General features: G+C 48.4%; 1 protein-coding gene across 1 annotated transcript; it reads right to left on the bottom strand.

Moving 5' to 3' along the window:
- Window positions 1-12,590: 12,590 nt before the first annotated feature.
- On the bottom strand, window positions 12,591-14,680 carry LOC120652942 (protein FANTASTIC FOUR 1-like). The gene has a single exon (XM_039930906.1). It carries the CDS (start codon window positions 14,132-14,134, stop codon window positions 12,974-12,976), a length of 1,161 nt encoding a protein of 386 aa, XP_039786840.1. The 5' UTR covers window positions 14,135-14,680; the 3' UTR covers window positions 12,591-12,973.
- Window positions 14,681-23,403: the final 8,723 nt, after the last annotated feature.

The following is a 23,403-nucleotide window of genomic DNA, read 5'->3' as shown; positions in this document are numbered from 1 at the left end:
CCTTTCAATGTATGTAATGCTGGTATGTGTACATGGTTTGTCATCGTTTTCACTAGATGCTGACATCGATCATTAGAGGCTAGCAGCTGGCTGCTGGTGGCAGTTGCATGCCTGCATTGCAAATGCGAAAGCCTCGAAAGCCCATACAGGTTGACCGGTTGATGATACGTTAAACTTGCCTCGTCAAAATCTACACACGAGAGCCCGCCAAAAAACGAACATTCCGGCTGTCTGTGTCTCGGTCATCGTCATCGACATCTATATCGTATGACATGCAAATTGTGGGTGGATGTTCAAAATTTGGGTCTGCTCGGGTGTGTACCCAAGCGTTACAGTTCAATTGCGAGTTCCTTTCCTCTACGAAAGCGGAGCCTTCAGAGAGGCTGAGAAGTGGGACCAGCACCTGAACCCGAGTCTGTCCTTGGCGGTCTCGTACCAGTAGCAGTACAACTATGGGTGGTGAAAGGTCTAAAATTTTGAACTAGAAAATTTAAAAGCCGGACTCTAAAACGGCCGAGCTCTAATTTTATATAATTTTTAGCTAAAATATTTAAGGATCTTGTTGGACACCACTAGAGTCATGACTTATTACCACCCCTTAGTATACCACACATGAGAAATGATTGGCTCCATTTTATTATATTTATTTATCTATATATACAAGGCCGACCCAATTTGAAACGCAGGAGACCTGTGCGGCTCCTGTGCCATGCGTAGAGCAGGCACAAGTTGGCCAGGCGCCAGCTATACAGCCTATACTATTTCCTCCAGGGCAGGGACGTTATCATCTGCCGCGTTGCTGGTGTGCCCCCCGCCGCCGGCCGGCCTTTATCTCCAGCACCGGGACGAGCGCCGAGAGGAGGCGACGCGCGCGCCTCCTAACCTGCCGTCCAGCCCCCTCCATGCATCCAACCTGATGCCAGTCTGTTAACTGCCCGACGGAGCCCATGCTCTTGCCCCCCACACCCTGAAATTATTAGCCCAGCCGGGAGCCCGGGACCCCGAGAGGCCGAGACCTTTCGACGCGAGCGAGACCGCGAGATGGAGATAGAGCCCAATATTTTGAATTAGAAAAATTTAAGGGCCGGACGTTAAAAAAGTCAGGCTTTAATTTTATATAATTTTGAATTAAAAAATTGGAAAAAAATTACAACGTTCAACTATTGTGTTGGTTCGATTTTCAACCTTAATATACAAAAATAGAAATCTTTCAACCTCCAACTATCAAAACTGTTTGATTTTCACCCTTCTCCGCTTTCCAAGGCGGTTTTTCCTTCTTTTCTCTCTCTCCAACGTTAATAGCAAGGGAAAAATAGTTCAATGAGTCTTAAAATTATGAAATTTTTTAGAAAGGCTGAGTAGGTGATAGGGAACCTATTTTAACTATTATTTTTAGTTGTAACTCAAAATATTTTGAATTATAAATATTTGAATATGGGTAAAATTTAAAATTTATTGAATTTTTAGAGTATAAAAAAGTCATCCAAAATTAATAAAAGTTTAAACCTAAGTTTCATTTTAAATTTAGTTTACCATGTTAATTTTATTTGACTAATGTTCCATAGCAATATTGTAAGTTTGTTCATAAAGGCCAAATTTGCACCAGATTTTGAAAACTTTCCGCGTAACATGAGTGAAATGAAATTAACATGATAAACTACGTTCAAAATGAACCTCAGGTCTCAAATTTGGTAAATTTTGGAGCATTTTTTGATACACTAAAAATTCAATAAATTTTAAATTTTACCCATATTCAAATATTTATAATTCAAAATATTTTGAGTTACAACTAAAAATAATAGTTAAAATAGGTTCCCTATCATCTACTCAACCTCTCTAAAAACTTTCATAATTTTTAGACTCATTTAACTATTTTTCCTTTGCTATTAAAGTTGGAGAGAGAGAGAAAAAAGGAAAAACCACCTCGAAAACCGGATAAGGGTGAAAATCAAACAGTTTTGATAGGTGAAGGTTGAAATATTTCTAGTTTTGTACATTAAGATTGAAAATCGAACCAACGTAATAATTGTATGTTGTAAAAAGACTTTTTTCTAAACAATTTAAAAATATTGTTAGGATGTGAAGAGACACTAGGTCGTGGACCATTACCAGACAGGCGACCCACGCCGCCGCCGCAGTGTACCCGGTACCCATCCCCGCGCTGTGGGCCGCGCGCAGACGCAAAACCTCCTCTCCAAGGCCATCGCCATCCATCCTCCCCGATCGCTGCGCGCGCTCGTCACGCCGGGGCCCCCGCGCGCCCTATAAACGATCGACACCGACGGGCGCGGTGGGCACGGGGATTGGCCGGCTGGTCCGCGTCACCGGCCGCCCGTCGTGAGACACAGGGGGGCTGGGCTGGCGCACCGGCCCGGCCGCCCCCCAACTCTCCCGGGTGGTGATGGTGTTGGGTTGGTGTCACGCGGGAAAGGGCCCGTGGCCCAGCTCCACGAGTCCACCACGAACCAGCCAGCCGCCCACGCCCCACGACCACGAAGCTCATCGCTCATCAGCTGATGCGAGCAACCGGACCGGGACGACTCGGTTGGTTCCCTTGCTCTATGGGAGATTAGTGGGGGAGAAAAAGAACAGAGACCCTGCACTTGCAAGAAAAAGGGCGCGAATTATTTGCGGCCTTTTTTTTTGAGGGATAACGGGGGGAGAGGATCCCCACTAATATATTGACTTGCAGACTCAATAAATCTCGGAGGGTTCAACAATTGTTACATAGGGAAAATACTGATGTATATAGGGGGTTTACATATTGAAAGAAAAAATATTACATCAGGCCTCTGCGACGAGCTTGTCCTGTCGCGGCAATCTACAGCTCCATATGCGAGCTTCTTCCTTGCAGCTGAGCAGGAGACGAAGGAGGGACGAGTTTTGGCCTCGAAAGACAACATCATGTCTATGTTTCCAGAGCTGCCAAGCACACAGCAGCAGGAATGTAGAGTAGTGTTCAACAGGTATTGTCACAGGGCATTCCAGCGGTCAGAGTTGTGACACCATTGCGTCTTGCACCGGGACACCTATTTTTGTCCAAAACTGTTTGGCGAAGTGGCAGTGTAGGATGAGGTGGTCAGGGCTCTCCTCAGCAACATGACACACCTCACATTTCGGATTCTCAACGACTTTCTTGACGACCAGGTTGGTTTTGCACTGGATTTTCTCCTGAACCAGCAGCCAAGCAAAGAAGCGAACACGCGGTGGGGCACAATTGATCCAAACAAATTTGTAGAAGGGGCAATGTGTATGTTCCTGCAGACTCATTATAGCAGCGTAGATCGGCCCGGCATGTAGCGTGCCATCTTTGCTCACCAGCGGGCATAGCCGGTTGTCAGGGGTCTCTTGTAACACGACTTCTTCGACGATCTCTTCCGGCATGGAGAACTCGGCGGCGGCGACATGAGAGAGACGGGTGACAAAGTGATCGCGCAATGGTCTGGAATATACTTTGGCAACCGATGCATTCTGGTCATTGGTATGACTGAAAAGAGAAGGTAAAGCTTCAGAAAGTTAGCCGACGGGGAGCCAGTGATCAAACCAGAAGGAGGTGCGTAGCCCGTTGCCAACAGTGGTTGTTGTGATTGCTCTGTAGATAGGTAGCAGGTCCTGCAAGTTCTTCCAGTGTGCTCCAGCACAGTTACTTTCCAGGGAGGCAATGTCAATCCGAGAAGACACCCATTTTGCCCAGGCCGATTCCCCAGGATGGTGTAGGTGGTGCAAGTGCTTCAACAGCAGGCACTGATTGAGGATTTGCAAGTTCTTGATATCGAGACCGCCCAGTTCTTTGGGCAGGCAAGTCTGTTCCCAAGCGACAAGGCATCGGGCACCAGTCGTTGTAGCTTCACCTGACCAAAGGAAAGCCCGACATTTTTTGTCAAGAGCATCGATCGTCCCTTGCGGAAGCTGCATGGCGGAGAGGGTGTAGATTAAAGCACTGTCAAGCACTGAATTGACCAGGACCACTCGGGCCATGTAGTTGAGTACAGATGCTTGCCAACCGCCCAGGTATCTGTCAGTGTGGTCAATGAGTGGGGTAAAGGCGCTCAGATTGAGTTTGACATTGGAGAGCGGCATGCCCAAGTAAGTCTGCGGGAATTGGTCTCTTCGGCACCCCAGCACGGTGACGTAGCTTGGTACAACCTCCTCCGGGACATGCATCGGCACCACTGTGCTTTTGTGAAAGTTAATCTTGAGGCCGGTCGCATCAGCGAACTGGTCAAGGAGCAACTTGAGTTTCAGGACATCCTGATCCGGAGCCCGCAAGACTATCAGAGTGTCATCTGCATACTGGATCACAGGGCATGGTAGCGCATCGGACGCCGGGTGCCGCACACCACCATCACATTTGATGAGGCGTTGTAGGACGTCTGCCACCAGCAGGAACAGATATGGGGATAGGGGGTCCCCTTGCCGGAGCCCTTTCTTGCAGGTGAACCAGCTGCCCGGACATCCATTCAGTAGGATTGCAGACTTAGAAGTGGTGAGGATGTGTTGAATCCATGAGCACCATGTGGCAGGGAAACCTCTGCATTGAAGGATTTTGAGCAGGCTGTCCCAATTGACGGAGTCAAATGCTTTGGCGAAGTCCAGTTTGAGGACAAGTGTTGGCAGGCGCTGTTTGTGGTAGTGCTGAACTAATTCCAGTGCATAGATGAAGTTTTCAGAAATTGAGCGGCCTTTTATAAAACCTGTTTGATCCATGTCAATCAGCTTGGGGATTTGCACCTGCAGTCGTGAGGTGAGGATCTTGGCAATGATCTTCAGGGAGCAGTTCTGCAGACAAATAGGGCGATGGTCCCCTGGTGCCGTTGCTCCCGGCTTCTTGGGCAGGAGCACAATGTAGGCTCTATTCACCCGTTCAAGATCCACTGTTCTATCAGCAAAAGCATCCACGAAGCTCATAACCTTATCCACAACGGTATCCCAGACCGCCATGTAGAAACCAGGACCAAAGCCATCCGGCCCGGGAGCACTATTGCGGTTCATCATGTGCACTGCTGCTTTCGCTTCCTCCACAGTGAAAGGTGCTGAAAGTGTGTCCAGAGTTGGTGACTCGACCCCCCTTAGATATCCTCCAAACTGAATTGCCAGTGTGCTGTGGCTGTTGTGCCCGTGATGGAGGAGAAGTATGCCGTCAATGCATTTGTCTTTGCATCATGTGCTGTGAGTTCACACCCATCAATTGTAAGCGTCTTAATCTAATTCCAGCGTAGGCGATTAGTGGCATGAGCATGGTGGAAAGCAGTGCTGGCATCGCCCTTGCGGATCGCCTTGAATTTGCTCCTTTGTTTCCAATAGGCTGCCCGTTCCCGGATGGCCAGCTGCAAACGATCAGTGCAGGCATCCCGCAAGAAACGCTCCCCTGCAGACAGGCCACGATACTCTTCTTGCAAGTCAAAGTAAGCTATAAGAAATTTGCAGTTTTGCATGACAAAAGGTGGAGCCCTCTTACCCCTGGACCAAACCTTTGTTGTATTTCGTGATGCTTTGAGCGAGCTCGCAAGGTCCCCAGCAACATCCTGAATGTTGGGGGCGTTGTTCCAGGCCGGAACGATGCATGGGAGGAAGTCGCTGTGTGTGAGCCAGGAGTTTTCAAAGCGGAAGGTATTTGTTTTGGGTATTGTGGTGGAGATCCTGACAACCAGTGGGGTGTGGTCAGAGGTTGATCTGGTGAGAGAGGTTAGCGTGGAATTTGGGAAGCGCGTGCTCATATCCGTGTTAAGGAAGACTCGATCAAGACGTGCAAGTGTGGGGTTTTCCCGGCGGTTGGACCAGGTGAAAAGCCGGTCCAACAGTGGGAGCTCGAGGAGGGCTAGAGAATTTATAGCATTGTTAAAAAGCTCGGTGAGCCGGTGATCAACGTGTGCATTGTTTTTGTCAATGCCGGATCTGATAAGGTTGAAGTCCCCAGCAATTACCCAAGGCCCACAGATTTGTGGGGCGAGCTCAGCGAGATCGTCAAGGAAAAAGGCAGAGTCCCGGTGGTCGGAAGGCGCATACACGTTCGTGACAGTGAAGCTGATATTGGTGACAGTAGAGGATAGCACAGTGGTGAGTGTGTGCTTGTGTATGATGAAACTTTCTAAAGCTAGCGCATTAACATCCCACGCAGTGAGAATCCCACCTCGGCTCCCTCCAGCGTCCACGCAGAGGAAGTCGCGTAGGGAAGGCAAAAGGAAGGAGCGAGCCTTAGCGGCAGAGGTGGAAGAGAGTTTCGTCTCTTGCAGACAAACAACAGTCGGTTTAGCCGTAGTTAGCGTGTCCCTGACCACATCACACTTGTCAGTGTCCCCAAGACCACGAACGTTCCAAGAGAGAAATTGAAACACACGGCCGTTTTGATTCATCTAGGCAAAGTGCACACCCAGGTGACATGGGATAGCCGTAGTTTGCGGCCTTTTCTTCTTTTATACTAGTGTCGTATGATTTGCAGCTTTGCTCGCACGTGTCAGGTGCGGGTAAGCCGCGCCACGAGCACGAGCAAGTGGCCGTTTGAGAGCTTGCTGCGTTCCCCGCTCCCAACATCTGCTTTCAGCAAAGATGGTGGGCCCGGGGGGGACGTAGCCGGCACTAGGGCGAGGCCATGGACTCACGGCACTGGCAGCTTCAAAGTTGGAAGGTCTCTTTTTTGATACACAAGCTCAAAGGTTTGAGTTAATGGAAAATGATGTCTTGTATACAATCAACAGCAGGCCTACCTGATTGCTTAGCTGTGAGCCGAGTGCTAATATAAGGCCATTTTCGGAACGTAGCATCCCTAACCTAGCTTGGAAGTACTGCTTTCACAAGTAGAAATGAATCAATGCTCTGCTAAAGCTTCGCTATTTGTTGTGTACTACTCCCTCCGTCCATGCAATTCTCGCTTTTCGATAAGTCAAGTAGCTTGAACTTTGACTAGTATTATATAAAAAACTAATAACATTCATGATACAAAATAAGTGGCACTAGATTAGTTACAGAATATATTTTTATAATAATTTATTTGGAGATATAAGCACTGATACTACTTACTATAGTTTGATCAAACTTGGACTAGTTTGATCGGCACAAATCCTGGGAGTGCATTCTTTTGTGGACGGATGAAATATATAGTTTGATTGCTGGCAAACTTTGTAGGTGTAATTTGATCGAGGGCGAATTTTGACTGTTGGCACACTTTGACCACTTTTTTGCTTAATGGATTCGGCATTTTATAATGAATTTTCGTGCATTTGCTCATGTGTTGAAATTTCAGCACGAGTTGCACTACAGCATGGCGCCCAGTTGAGGTAGGCTTAGACACCGGCCACATTTATAAAGACAAAAAAAGCTTTGTCTTGCTTATTAAGGCACCCAATAAGAGACATCAAGAAAAAAATGCGTTTGTCCCCTCCCAATTCATCACAATAATCATGAAAACTCAATAAACATCACTTCCGATCTTTTTTTTTAAAAAAAGAAGGTCATTCCCATGAGCTATTCTGGTCAGACGACCCGTCACTCTCCCTGCCTTTGCTTAACAAAAACAATGAGGAAAAAAGAAGATCAGCATGGACAACGCGGAGAAGAAGAGAGGTCTACTAGCACCCTGCGAGCATCCTTTTGGCACAGCGCAAAAGCGAGTTGCCCAAAAGGCCCCCATTATTGTGAGACCCCCTGCGCGATCACTGGGGGCCACGGCTGCATCACCCCGCAGCAGCCAAGAAACGAAAGGCTGCCGGCCGGCGACGTCCCCCGAACCCGCACACTCCTACTCGCCAGCGCCGAGCTTTTGATTATTCGCCGGGCTCCCGGCGCGCAACTGGCAGCGGCCCGGCGCCCGGCGAACCGCCGGAAAGATTGGTGGCCAGCCACTCGCCCGCAGACACATCCACGATCCGCCCTCGGGATCTTATTCCCCCAATGCCGGGGCGATCGCGGAAGCAAAGCTCTCCGCCATTAGCAAGCCGCGTGAGCGAGCGAGGCACGGATAAAGACGACGTGATCAAAGGGGCTTTGCCTCGTTTGGCAGCCGATGAGATGGTCTGATACGATGCCCGCTGCTTGCTCTCATGCGGTGCGGTTTCAGTGTCGTCTGTCCTGGGCAGATTGCATTTCCAGTTGGGGGATTGGGGATGTGTCCTGGTGCAGCAAGGCAGAAGTGACCCACAGCCGCACAGGTGTTACGAGCAGAGCCCTTTGTTCCTCTCGGCCGGGTTGGGTACCATGAAGAAAAGGGATTCCGATTGGAGTCTGGTCGGATCGGCCTGGGTCTCAGCACAGCACGGACGTCCCAAAATTAGGCACTGCGCAGAGGATGTCAAGCCTGATGCACGGCGGCACTGTGCAGAAATATGCATCGCCAGTGAGGAGGTACAGGAGGGTACTGCCGAAATGGTTCTTTATCTCGAGCATGGCACAGGGCTTATTCGGCTAGAATTTGGCGAAAGCAGGTGGCCAGCATCGGGGGCATAAGGTTCCTCCTTTACCCGTCATTACCAGGCATAAGCCTTTCCTCCTTTTTGTTCCGCTTTCCTTTGCGCGCTCCACAGCTTCTTCTTTGGGATCGCCTTTTCGGCCCCGTGCCTTTCCACGGGCTAGTGTTTGTTTTGGATCATGCATAATCAGGCACTGCTGTTATTGCAGGGTAATGGGGCGTGCACTACTGAACATCAATTGCTCCTAGGCTGATTCCCACAAACCTGTCCTACAGCTTCTAGAGCATTTTTTTATTTTCGTTTTCGCGAAGAGCATTTTACACCCGATTTCTGTCCGTTTTAAATATATTTTTTGTTTGTTTGTGGAATATGATACTCCAAGGATATTTGTGATGTTCAGAAAATTGTCGGTTTTCGTGCTGGAATATCGATCGTCAGGTTGCTTCTGGTTAACTCAACACTGCATTTAGACCAAGGCAGATTTAGTACAGGCAAAATCGCGCCCTAAGATCATGTCCTCCTCACCTTTATATGGCAATCAAGGCTCTTTTGTGGATAGGGCTAGGTGCTCCTGTAGCATGCCTTTTTTTTTTCCAAAACAGCTCTGGAAGACCATTCCTGCTGCTGCACTGTTTCAAGGAGTTCGTTATCACCATTCATCGTCACTCTGATGTTGCTCTCCCATTCCAAAAGCTCGCCGTCGAAAGCCGTCACTTAGCCCTTACGCAATCTCTCCTGTTTGTCATGCCATCTCTTTCAGCAATATTCTCCTCCAATTAGCCCTGCAAAGCCAAGCCTTTTATGCATATCATGACTAGCCTTTTCCATCTTCAGAATGACAGAATGTGATGGGCTGTGCTAGCCCGGCCATAGTCAGATGTAGATGTACGTAGTAAAAGGAGCCATTATACTAATCCAGTGCTGCAATCTGTGGGAGCTTGCACGCACGAGCAGAGAACCTTTGGACCTCAAACCTGGCAGCACAAAACCATGGTCCTTGGCTTCTGAAATTTTTCTCAGCCTACCCAGATAACAAATTACAAGCTAATTTGCTATGTAAATAAACTGCATGGAATGGAATATATAGAGCTCGATCGATAGGTTCGTCCTGCTCCGGATCGAAATTCGAAAGCGGCACGGGAATGCAACTTGTCCTTGCCGGCATATATGTATGTGTCGGAGCTTGCTTTAGAAATGCCCTGAAATGGACAGGAACAGGCGAGTTGAGCAGTGCCATTGCGCGAGCTCGCGGCCGTGGGGTAGACTACTCGCATTGCTGCCGGGGGGTGCGAGCGACGGGCTCGTGAAGCATCTGAATTTCAGATCTTTTTGCTGTCATCTCCAGGGAAAGGATTGGGTCGGCTGCAGCCATGGAGTTCCAGATAACTCTTGCCATCGCCGTCAGAATCTCGCATGCAACTATACAGGCAGGCGGGCGCGCGCACACCGCCCCCATCGATCGCGTACCATCTCAGCTGAGAGCGCAAGGCGCGAGCCGAGCGCGCATGGGGATTAGCATCACCCCGCACTCTCTCAACTCGCGCCGGCGGAAATCGACATGAAAAGATCTCCATCCCCCTCATCACACCGAGCTCTTTATTCCTCCTCCTGGGTTTTCTGGCTCCGGTCCCCGGATTTCATGACCCTTTAGCGGCGCAATTTCGCGACCTGGTTTTGGACGGCTCCTAGGGTGGCACCTGCGGGGGACATTCTTCCATCCCGTTCCATTCCACTCCCGCGCCGCATTCGGGTTCGCATTCCGATTCCGATTCTGATTCCGGTACCCACGCTGGTTCTGAGAAATTGTTCCTGAAAGCCGCTGAAACCGTGTGCTCTGAAATTGGTGCATTGGTGAATTTGGCATCTGAATTTTGAGTCTTTATTTAGTGGGTCGAAGGTGAATAATCTTCAGTGGCTGAGTTATATGTTTATAACCATTTGGAAACTAGGAACTAGGGAAGAGAGACATAATGATGTTCGCTACGCCCCCTTTCTGGGAAAGGCCGGGCGGCCAGTTGGCTAGCCCGGTCTGATAGCGTCGCGCCTCAACAGGTCCTGAGTTCGATTCTTATCAAAAGCGAATTTCCGGCTGTTGGGGTAAAAAAAACCCTCTCGCTGTGCTCGCCGCGAGGCTTGACCCTCTCGGGCATGGGCCAGGATTCGGGGGTTTTCTCTACCCGGGTAAGCCGGTGTGGCTTCTTCTTAATAAAAAAATGGTGGGGCCGTTTCCTCCCCGGGTAAGTTTTTTTTTACGCCCCCTTTCTGGTTACTTTCTGCCGTGATAATCAGTTTTTGTTTGGTCGGCCCAGCAAAGCTAAGCTTTTGGGTGATGCCAACATTCAGAATCATTTTTGTCTGCCTCAATTTCAGTAGCCTCTAGCAACTTTACAGTCATGAAGTGCAGATCAAGCTTCTAGGTAAATTTACTAATAATATATCCAAGGCATATTTACTAAGCTACCCATGTTTAGAAGGTTTACTAATTTCCATGTTGTTTCCATACAACCACATAAACGATAAGACTTTCAACATACTAGCATATCAACCCGCGCTCTCGCACGGGCTGATTAAAATTTATAAAAATAAGATTTATTTCTAATAGTAATAATTATCTACCTCACACCCTCTTTCATCTATTAAATATTCTAACACATACTCAAAAATATATATTTATCACTATCTACCTGCAATAGATTTCATTTTGTATCATGCCTCCATGCGTGTTTGATATATATTTAATTGAATCATTTTTTGTGAATATGTATTCTTATCTCTTCTATCATATATGAATACACGATGACACATATCATGGGTAGTATTTTTATATAAAACAATAATATAATTAATATATTAATAATGATAGAAAAAGTAATTTAGAATTTTATATTGATGCACTTTACTATTTTATTATATTTAGATTTAGATTTAGGATTACTTTAACTTTTAATAATGACATAATTGGATAATTTATACGTAAATTAGGGGATTATTTACATTATTTTATAATAGCATAGGTGGGTAATTTATATGAAGATTAGGGAGGTTAATTTAGATTTTTTTATAATTGCAGAGGTGGGTAATTTAGATATATGTTTAGGGAGGTATTTTAGTCTATTTTCATAATGGTAGAGGTGGGTAATTTATTAGGAAACATAGCGGATTCAATGATCATTATGATTAGAGTTATCGGATTGACGACCATGTTTCTGATTTTTTTAAGAATTTTTAGAATTTCTCTATTTTATTAGAGTGTCCATCTAGAATCTTAGGTGGCCTCACGTGGAGGCTTCAAAGCATCCTCCAATTAGTAATAGTAAGATGTCATATTTTCTTGTGAGTAAACATATTACCATACACTCAAAACATCGATTACATATAGGATTGGATGGTAGGATCATAGTTCTGCATTCTGCTCGATCAATACAATACAAGATCATACAGTCCTTCAACCCAAAAGCGATCTGTAGCACATCCATATGACACTGTTAAAAACAATTCCTTGTCTTCATCTATCTAGTGCTAAATGAAAAAAAAAGAGTGTTCTTGAGACAAGAAAAACTTTACAGCCAAGTTGCGAAAAAAAGTATTGTCTCCCAGACTTATTTTCCTACACGAAATAACAGGAAAGGTTCTTTTACGAGTGGCCATTTATTTTTCACATTAGCAGTAGTCGATTAGTATTGCTACTTGATTGTTCGTGTAGTATTTATTTATCTCGCATAGTACGGCACAGAGTCATTTTCGTTACAATTATTAGCTTGAGTTGGACAATTGGAAGAGGAGCAGAGATACCATGTGACTGGTAGAACAGAAACTGTATGCAAAACCTCTCAACTGAACTGATGCCATTGCTGATAAGCTTATCTTCAGATCTTCGAGCTGCAGAGCATCCCGTTGTGTGATCTATTCTCAATTTGGTTATCCCAATTATTATATCCACTCGGATTTAATAAACGTCAAGTTTTCGTTTATACTAGCATCATCATCATCATCATCAGGGTATTACCAATTATTATCAGACCAAATCCGTTATCTTCGTCCTTTTCGTCCGTTTCTTGCCAAGCCAGCAGCTGGCAGGCAATCTGTTTCTATATACCCGCCTTGTTCCATTTCCGGGAAGCCGTCACCGCGACGAACTTCCCAATAAAATCATGCACCGACTGCATCCAGAACATCAGAGACATTCGGTTCAAAAAAAGAAAGAGCATCAGAGACGTCGATCTCAGTCGATCATGAACAACGGTCACTAGTAGCAGTAGCAGCAGCAGCAACGTAAATGGTAGTAGACTAGTAGATACAAGAGGCAGGGCACGCGAGGTGACATGCCAAACCACCAATGGGGGCTAAGCTCTCTCCATCTCCATAGCTCACCTCTCTCACACACAAGACACACGGCTAAGCCAATCACGTGACGACGATCTTCACTTACTACTAATTAACAACAGCAGCATTACGTTACGTACGTTACACCTGCGGCAGACGAACAGAGAATCACTCGTTGATCGAAGCATGAATGGGAGGAGCGGCGGCAGCGGACACCGGCCGGCCGGTCGGACGGTCGGGGTTCTTGCTCAGGAGGAGGTGGCGATGCGCGGCTCCCAGAAGAAGAGCTGCCCGCGCAGCTGGTTGCACCGGCGCATGTGGTTGAGCAGCTCCTCCTTGCTGCTGCGGCGCTTCGCCGTCATCAGGAGCTTGTTCTCGCCGCAGGTGGCGCCGGGGACGGCGTCCTCGCCATTGCCCGGCGGAGGCGCGGTCGCGCTCAGGACCGAGGCCGCGGCCAGCGCCGCGACCGCCGTGGTAGTGGACCCGGTGGAGCGCCTGGGGGGCCTGGGCGGCGCGGCGGCGCCGTTGATGTCGCAGGTGGCCGCCGGCTCGGCGCCCACGAACTTGTTGATGACGAGCGAGGAGCGACGCACGCGCGGGCCGCTCCCGCTGCGCGCCTGCGGCTGCGTGCTCACCTTGAACTCCACGACGGTGCCCCTGTCCACGACCTCGACCTCCTCCTCGTCGTCGTCTTCTTCCTCGTCCTCCTCGTGGGTGTCGTGGTCGTCGGCCAGCTGCTCGGGCTCCAGCTGCCCGCGATTCCCGTCGAGCTCGTCCGCGGCCGGGGAGGCCGTGTCGGCGAACGACAGGAGCAGGCGCCCGCCGCGGCGCTGGGCGCGGAACAGGGTGGACGAAGCCACCGGGACGACCCTGACGAGCAGGCGGCCGTCCTGGCGCTCCTGCCTCATCTCCATCGTGGACTCCACCTTGCGCCGCGCCAGCGACGGCAGCGGAGGCGGGAACGCCCTGGGCGGGGGCGCGCGCGGTGCCAGTGCCACCGCCTCCTCCTCGCGCTCGTCGTCGGAGCCCGGGCACGAGCGGTCGGTGCTGGAGCCGTCGGCGTCGGAGAAGCCGTCGGAGCCGGTCTCGGAGCCGAGGCTCTCGGTGCAGATCTCCAGGCTCTTCTGGGTGAGCAGGCTGGACGAGCGGCGCACGAGCGGGTGCACGTACGCCGCCGGCGCCTGCGCCTGCTTGGGCGCGGGCGGCGGCTTCTGCGCCTGGATCATGTTCCATATGTCGGCCCTCTCCGGGCGGTCACCGTCGCCGTCGCCGTCGCGGTCCGTCTCCTTGAGCATCGCGGCAGCCTTCTCGGCGCCAGCCGCCGCCGCCGCCTTGCCCCCGTCGCCGCCCTGCTGGCACGGGAGGAGCTGCTGCTGCTGCTCGCTGGTCTCGAACACTGTCAGCGCCATGTCTCCCTGCTGGTCCCCCGCAAGTGACTCTCCCAGCTAGCAGTCTCAGGTGGTGCAGCTGCAGGTTACCACAGAAAGGGAACGCACCACGAGTGACGGCGCTAGCTTCGACGGCAGCAGCTACCCTTGTACTAGCGCGCGTGCGTGTTTATATTTCGTGGTTTGTTAGATTTCCCCCCCCCCTTTTTACCTCGTGTGGGAGATCAGGAGATGTGGAGCAGCAGCTAGCAGCACGAGCACAGGACGTGGATGGGAGGAAGGAGACGCGGCCAAACCGGGGAGGAGGAGTGGACGGGAGGAGAGGCTGCGTCGGGGAGAGGGGTTGGAGAGATAGGCTGGCTTTGGAGACTTGTAACGCGCGTGTCTCGGTCTCGGTCTCGCTCTGATTTTTCCCTCGTTTTTGATGGTTTCTGGGATCGTTTTCCTCTCTCTATGGATCGCACGAGCGGGAGGAGAGGGAGGCTCGCGCCGCGGTGGCGTGGCTTCAGCTTCAGCTGGGGATGGATGGATGGATGGGGGAGGCCACACGATAAGAAGAGGGGCGGCCGGGGCGGGGGTATTTGTAGGGCGCGGACGGGGAGGTGGTGGTGCTCTGCCTTCGCTAAGGCGGGCGCACCCCCAACTACCACTAGCACGGGGGGAGAACAGAGAACACACACTTTTGTCGCCGGTGAGGGCCCCTCCGTGACATATGCGCATTCCGACCGGGCATTTCCGGAAAAACTTTGGGAACAAAAGAAAAAAAAATTGTGCCGTTCCTATCCGTTGTGGCGCGCACACTATCTGCGGTACAAAAAATGGTGAATATGTTCTGTCCGCTCGCCGCGCTTATCAAGAGGCGGCGAGACATTTTCTCATCACCGCGAATTCAGTGTCAACCGTAACAAATCATCCCAAAAAAAACGTATGGATTGCTGGAACGAGGTGACAGACGATTCCTTTTTCCGTGCCTGGCTAATTGAGAGAAGAGCTTCTCGTTCAGCAGTTTGTTTAGAGATGCAGTACTGGTCTTCAAATTAGGATTTAAGATTTTGGTGGGTTTATAAGGGGGGAAACAGAGGAATGGAAGAGAAAGGGCATCAAGGCTGTGTTTAGGTCCCAAAATTGGGTGCCAAAATTTCTGCTCAATTTGTGTCAAATTTGTGTTGAAATCTATACATGTGTCAGGCCTCATGATGGACGGCAGTTGAGAGGATAAAAAAAGACTAACTCTGCATGCACTCCGCGTGGATGGATGGATGTCAGGCCAAGCTGCCGCCGTGCATGGTGTTTTGAACTCTGCATGCAGCATGCAAATGGCCCGTGCAACTGTTGCAAATGGCCCGCACTCTGCATGCAGCATGCAGCCGTGCCCTTGGGCCAAAGGAAATAATTTATTCAACACACAACTGTTACAAAAATTACAAAACTGTTACAAACATAAAAAAAATGTTTCAAACCCGCACAAAAACCGAGTGGAAAAAAACAAGTCCTCATAAAATTACAACTACAAATACATGATTTAATTGAGTGCCCATGCATTTGAACACACATTTATTGGCCGCCATGAAACATTTGAAATGCAATCAAATCACGAAATTCGTTCATCTGTTGGTTATCTAACACAACAAGGCGCCTCCTCAGTTGGTGGCTGTTCTACGGAAGCAGCAACCGACACATAGTTTGGATCACGGTCACAACGAGCAAAGTGTCGGTCCCTTTCTTGACTCAACCTGATGAAGTTATGAAGTGCCATGCAAGCAACTACTATATGTGTTTGTGTTTGTAGATTATAACTCGGGATACCCATCAATATCCTAAACTTTTGCTTGAGCACTCCAAAGGCTCGCTCAATGCAGTTTCTAAGTGAGGAGTGTGCGTAGTTGAACAACTCTTCTTTACCTTGTGGTTCTTCAGCGTTTTGAAACTCTTCGAGATGATACCTTGTGGTCCTGTACGGCGCAAGGTACCCTGGACGGTTGGGATACCCGGAGTCTACCAGATAAAACTTCCCTGCACCGGCAAGCACATGTAAGTATTAAGTACATGTAATTAGGAAGTTTAAAGACAGAACAGCCACTTAAGTACCTGTAGGTGGGTGAGGAAACACATGTCCAAACTTATTCATCGAATCATCAAATACCCTCATGTCATGAACTGAACCAAGCCAACCAGCATTGACAAATGTGAATATCAAGTCGAAGTCGCAGCAGGCCATGACATTTTGGGTTGTTAAGTTTTTACGGCACATGTACTGATTCACAAGATCTTTGGAGACAACACAGGGAACATGAGTGCCATCAATTGCCCCAATACAATCCTTGAAGTAGGGATAAAACCTACGGTTGTCCAGTCTCGAATGCATGGTTCTAAACTGTCGGTCTCTTGGTTTGATGATGTCATCAGCTAGCTTCACCAAAGACTTGAGCACTTTCACAAACAAGTTATGCACAGTTCTCAATGATCTCCGAAATATGTTCCTAGCTTGCCTAACAGATTGTGGAGCTCCAACTACCCAAAGGAACATTCCTAAGGCCTCAATTGTGGATGACTTTCCACTATACGTGAGCCCATACAGTTCTACCAACAGATCATGGAGTTTGTAGAATAGTTTGGGGGTCATTCTATACATGTCATAGCAATCCTGGGTATTGCAAAGGTTCCTCTTAACCCACTCATCACCACTTAGACCCGGTTCTACGACCCTATACTCAGATCTGGTGAAATACTTGTCAACATGCATAGCCACTGTGGACATACCTAACAATGCAGCATGGGCAGCAGCCTGTTCATGCTCAAGGGTGGCTAGTAGGAGGTCGTCAAACTCATCCTCACTATCCTCAGCCTCTCCATGCAATTGACCCTCAGAGGTGTTCGTACCTAAGGTAGGAGCTGGAACCTGTAAGCAACAATAACAACAAAAAAAGAAGACATCAGTGACAAGTTGCCAGCTAATTGGGGTCCTCATTAGTGCACATCGTCACACACACAGCAGTTCAACTCACTCCCAACACACATCTTTCGAATTCAAATAACACACATGCAAGCTTTAGTTGTCCAACACACAACCTTCACAAACTAAGACAGCCATCACAAACTAAGGTCTACGGACACAAAGGATACATGAATGGTTGAGAAGGTCTAGACCCGATTTGCGTAGGCTTTGATGGTCTGTTTCCTTCCTTCAACACCATTCTTGAGGAACCAGATGATGGCCTTCTCATTCTCGAGTATGTTGAGGACACCAAGCCATTCTGGGCTGCTCTCAGTGAAGCCGACACTCTTTGGCCAAACTGATAATGAGGTCCACCTGCTCCTCCTCCTCTTTCCTCTTCCGCTCCGCTGCCTGGATGGCAGCCTGCTCTGCTGCCTGACGTTGCGCTGCATGCAGCCTCAGGGTGTCATTGAAGTATTCACGGCCATCACCAATTGCTGCAGTGAGACCCCCAATCTTTTCGCACATGGCCCTCACTGCTGGGCTCTTTACCTTCTTATGGGGACTGCTTGCTGTGCTGCGTAGGCTGTGTGTGCTGCGTGAGCTGCTGGTCCTCTTGCTGCCAACGCTAACAGGTATGGCCACATGTTGATCATCTGGCTCTTGTTCCTCTTCATCTTCAGCGTCATCACTGGTAATGTCCTGTACTGAGCGTTGCCCAGGGGCATACGAGGTGGAACCATCAGCAACAAAGCCAGCGAACATTTTATCCATCTCCTCTATGTAGTCAGGAAACCCATCCCTGAGCGCCATCAAGTCTTGGTTGCCCTACAAAAAGTTGATTGTATTAGTTTAGTTTATTCATTGTTCATTATACAATGTAAAATAAAACAAGGCATTGGGCGTGTGTTCTCTTCAATACTGACCGCAGTGGCCGACTTCCACCAGTCCGTAGACGCCTCAGGTATGGTGCCATCCCCGCGGCCCAACCCAGAGCCTTTCCTCAACTTCTGTTCTATGAAGTTCTACTTCAACCGCAGCTTCTTCAACAGGTACTTGAATTGCTCAGTGTCATGATAAATTTGGGTTGCCAACAAAAACCTGTTTGAGATTCCCTCCCAGCCGCGCGGCGTCATTTTACCCTTTAGGCATTTGTCGTTCCCAGTATCCATTACGCCGCAATAGATCTCACAAAACCGCTTGATAAGGTCTGGTGTCCACTGACCCCTATCGGTGTCCTCCTAAACGACGGGTAACAACGGCACGAAATGAACGGAATGGTGGACACTAATGAGTTTGCATGAACAAAAACATAGAGTAGGTGCAGAATGGTGCGCAGTAGTGAGTTTGCATGAAAAAAAACATGTAGGTGAAGAGACGTATACCCCAACTCGGCGACGGGCATTGCGACGCCTGCCTCCGCGAGCTGGTCCCCTTGCAGATCCACCCGGGTTGGGTGTAGGGGACACGTAGCCGCCGTGGAACGCTGACGCGTCGCCCTGGAACGCTACTGCGCCGCCGTGGAATGCTGATGCGCCGCCCTGGAACGCCGATGGGCCGCCGTGGAACGCCGATGCGCCGCCGTAGGGCACATATCTGCCAGGCATTGCCGCAGGGTGGCCGCCCATGAATGCAGATCCGCCGGCCACGGCAGCACAACTTGCGTCCCCGAACGCAGATCCGCCGCCGACGTGCGCAGATCCGCCACCCAGGAACGCAGGTCCGCTGAGTCCTCGGCCGCCGCGCGGGCCATGCAACCCGAGGGTACCCCTCCCGCTGCGTGCGGGTACGCGTACGGGAGGCGGACCCTGCCTCACGGCCGCTCCCCCAGGACGAACGAGATCTCCGAATCCTGGGGTGTCTGACCACTCCGATGCCGAGTTGAGGTCGAGCGCATCGAAGTCGAGGCGACTTGGTTGAAGACTGCTCGACGACGCCATGCCATACGCGGGGGGTAGACGGGGTTGTAGGGAAAGCCGGGAGGAAATGTAACACCCCGGGTGTTTGCACAGTAATTTAATTAGGTGTCTGCACAGTAATTGTGTAGGTTTGCTATGCATTATGTGCTTGAATTATGTAAAAAGGATCTTTTTGTAATTATGAAAGGTTATATGTGTAATTATGATTTTATGCAAGGTCCTTTCTGTAGTTGTGTTGAATAGGTTGTGTAATTATAGCTTTAGTGGAGGGTGTTTTTGCAAAATTTCAGTGCATTTAATGCATGGCAGCCATTTTTGCTTTTGAGTCTAGAGTTGAAGTGAATTTGCTTTGAAAAAGACAAATTTCCTAGAATTCAAAATCTCTTCAATGATTTTAATTTTAGCTCTTGAATCTTTGGTCAAGTAAATTTTTGCACAACATCAAAGTTGTAGATCTTGAAAAGTTGAACAACTTTCATGTTGGGCACTTTTTCATTTGAGCTTTAGTTTAAAAGTTATTGCTTCTTTACAGAGAGGTCCCTGGAATTTTTGGTAATTACAAATCGACCCTTATGACCATCTCCCACCTCCCTGCTCTGTTCACGCCGCCGTGGAACGGCCGCTGCAGAGCACGCCGCCCTCTTTTAGTGAGCGCCCGAGCACTACACATATCCCAGGACTCGATTTTGTGCATCCCTTTACTCTATCCTCGCTCCCACACCCCAGAACACCGCCGCCGACCCGCTGGAACGCCGGCGAGCTCACCCCGCTGCGGAGCCGCCACTGCAGGCCCGCTCCACCCCTACAGCCCCCACCATTAGCTTGTTAAGGAATTTCTAGTATGAATCCTTATAAGATAAGTGTTAGTGTGCTTAAAACATGAGTGAGTGAAACTCTGATTTTAGTAGCATGTTTGTAAAATGCTTAGGTTTCCTTAGATGAAAAATATGGTTTCGAGTCATGCCTTCCTCCTAAGCCCCATCTTGTTGTTATAAGGATCTTTTCATTCCTTAGAATCTCAAATGATGAACCAGTACCAATTGTGGTTTATTATTCTTTGAGTTTGGAATCATATCATCTTGTGAATTAGAATCACATTTGTTTTACCGCAGTCTTCTTAAAGCTTTATTTGAGAAGTCTTGAGATAATTGTATTACTCACATTTGAATCCTTTTTGATTCAGATGGCGACTTGTTCCCAGATCTTTTGGGATGAGGAGGGAAATGCTCATACCGATTGTCTGTACTGGGAGGGTTTTCCGAGGATTCTTTGGGATTCACTTCGTATCTTCCACTACCCAGATCCACCCCAGTACACGGGACGTCAGTTTTCGGAGGATGGAATTAAGAAGAACAGAGTTAAAATGACCATTCCTCAGCACCCCACTTTGGAGTGGCCACCGATTGAGATCGAGGTGATTGGGTACCGTCTTGTGGATGCGTTTGAGAAAGCAGCTCTCAACACTATCACCACTTTTTGTGAGCACCATCCCGAGGAGGTAGCAGCATATCCTATTGGTTTGTTCCCAGCAGTCAGTGCTGGCAATGCAGAGTGGCTGTTCAGGGTCACACACTTTGGGCACTTGATTGGAGATGTAGCGGATGAGACTATCGAGGCAGTAGTCAGATATATGAATGCTCAGTCTCACTACCAGATACTCCAGCAGCGACACATGGACCAGGTGATAGACTTGGCCCAGAGTTTTCAGCGAGGCCTTCGTTTGAGGGATACTCAGATTCAGGGACTTCAGGATGCCGTTGCTGGGAGGGATCTGGCCATTGCACAGTTTGAGCATCAGGCTATGGAGCATGGTGCTGAGATAGAGCAGCGCAACATAGTTATTGGTTTTCTTCAGGGGCAGGTGAATGAGTTTCAAGCAGATTGGGCTGATGCTTTAGCACATGTTGGAATGCTCCAGGAGCAACTCGATGCCCCAGCTGAGCCTGCAGCAGCAGAGGAGGACCCAGAGGAGATTGAGGGAGTATCTGACTTAGATTCAGAGCACGCACTTGCTGAGCCTAACCCTCAGCCGGATGACTCTTCTTCCGGCAGTGCCTCTTCTGTGGGCAACCTCGACGACTTCTAGGCTCCTTAGACTAGTCCTAAATAGTTCGTGTTTTCTCTTGTTGTAGCTTGTACATAGGAAAGAGATGTTGTAAGATAGCCCTAGGTAGGAGTACCACTTGTTGTATTATATGTGGTAAGGGTGAGTAATATTAGGTTGTAAGAAAAATGCTGCTTTGGATGTAATATAAGTAGCGACTACCAGTTTGGAAATCATAATCTTTCTACTTAGCAAATCTCTGCATTTGTGCATTTTCACGCCGTTTGATGAATACAAGATGTTGCAAATTTTTGTGGCATATGTGCCCATCAAATGTTAGCTTGTTGAATTTGAGAGACTAAATTTTAGTCCAACCCCTTCTATGATCTCTGTTGTTTAGCAACATAGCACATAGCGATGAAGAGCGAATTGATAGATTATTTTCTTTACCCTTTGCTCTCAGCATTGAGTCTCTATACGATGGAGCATGAAGCTATCTAGCAGCTGACTAGTTTTGATTTTTGTGGGTTGCACAGTTATGTGTTGTGCATATTGTGCTACACCGCATCTAGTAAATTTTGCTGATTTTGTTTTATCCATTGTACGATCATTGCATGTGTCATTGATTTTGGAAGCGAGAAATATGTATCTAATGGATGTCTTCCATGATTACAGATGGTTGGTCATACATGCGGAACGCCTGATGGCTTTGGTTGTGAAACTGGCATGTGGATCTCAGCAACCACCGCCACCCTCCGTCGAATCTGGCCGAGTTAATGGCCATGCAAACAGAGTTGCTTCGCCAGCTAGTCCAAGGGCAACAAAATCAGCCACGCCAACAGTATAGAGGAAGGGAGGCACAACCAGCGGGTTACCAGGAATTCTTTGGTACCCAACCTCCGCTTTTTAGCAAAGCTGATGACCCATTGGATGCCGATGCTTGGCTCCGTACAATCAATTCCAAGTTTGCTTTGTTAGCAGTACCGTGTGTTGATGCAAACAAGGCCCCCTTTGCCGCCCAACAGCTGCGTGGTCCTGCACGTATATGGTGGGATAATTATTGTGCAATGCAGCCTGCTGAACATATCATATCTTGGGAGGAATTAGAACAGCCTTCAGATCACATCATATTCCGGATGGACTAATTGAAAGAAAGTTGAATGAATTCTTGGCTCTAGATCAGGGAACCCGCACTATTCTACAATATGCACAGACCTTCAATCATCTGTGCCAGTATGCGGGCCACCATGCTGATACTGATGCCAAGAAACGTGATCGTTTCCGTCGTGGCCTCAATACTAAGCTCAAGGAACGTTTAAACTTGGTTCAGCCCAATACCTATAATGAGCTGGTTAATATGGCTATTACACAGGAAGATTGTATTGCTGCACATCGTGCTGAGAAAAAGCAGAAGGCACCAACAGGACCCTCGAGTGCCCAGCCACCGAGGTATCGCCTGGTGCAAAATACTTCACCTAGGCCTCCACAAAGAAATGCCCCAGTGGGTAGGTTTGTCTTTAGGCCGCCTCAGCAACAAGGAGGATTCAGACCTCCAGTGCCTCAGCAACAGCAACAGCAGCAGTTTAGCCCAAGGCCGAATGCCCCACAGTTCAATAGTGGGAATAGTAATAATCGATGTTTCAACTGCGGCAGTGCTTCTCATTTTGCCAAGAATTGTCCACAACCCAGAAGGAATAATCCAGGGCAAAACTCTAATCAGAACAACAACAACAACAACAACAACAACAACAACAACAACAACAAGGGCAAGGGCAAGAGGCAAATGGTGCAAGTCCGGCAAGGGCGAGTTAATTTCACTACTCTTGCAGACCTTCCAGCAGGAGCACCAGTTATGACGGGTACTTTCTCTATCCACAATAAACCCGCAGTCATATTATTTGATTCTAGTGCAACTCATAGTTTTATAAGTGCAAAATTTGGAGCAAGAGTAGGATTGGACTTTTGTCATACTAAGGGATCTTTTATGATAACAACTCCTGGTGGGAAGATAGCTTCCAATCAAATCACTAGACATGTGCCAATTAATCTGGGTAGTAAATTGATCAAGACAGATTTAATCTTAATGAATTTAGAAGGCATGGATGCTATTCTGGGCATGGATTGGATGACTAAACATAAAGTACTGTTAGATATCTCTTCCCGAGCTATCGAGATAGATTCACCACATCAAGGAGCCACCATACTCTATCTACCACAACGAGAGTGCATTAACTCTTGTGCTTATGCCGCAAAAGAAATTAAACTTGAAGATATCCCTATTGTGTGGGAGTATGAGGATGTATTTCCAGATGATTTGCCTGGAATGCCCCCTGATAGAGATATCGAGTTTATTATTGAGCTTCAACCCGGTACAACCCCTATTTCTAAGAGG

The sequence above is a fragment of the Panicum virgatum genome, chromosome 9K (assembly GCF_016808335.1).
Source record: "Panicum virgatum strain AP13 chromosome 9K, P.virgatum_v5, whole genome shotgun sequence".
In the NCBI taxonomy this organism is placed as follows: Eukaryota; Viridiplantae; Streptophyta; class Magnoliopsida; order Poales; family Poaceae; genus Panicum; species Panicum virgatum.
Note: the sequence above shows the minus strand (reverse complement) of the source record. Positions and strands in the feature narration are given on the sequence as shown.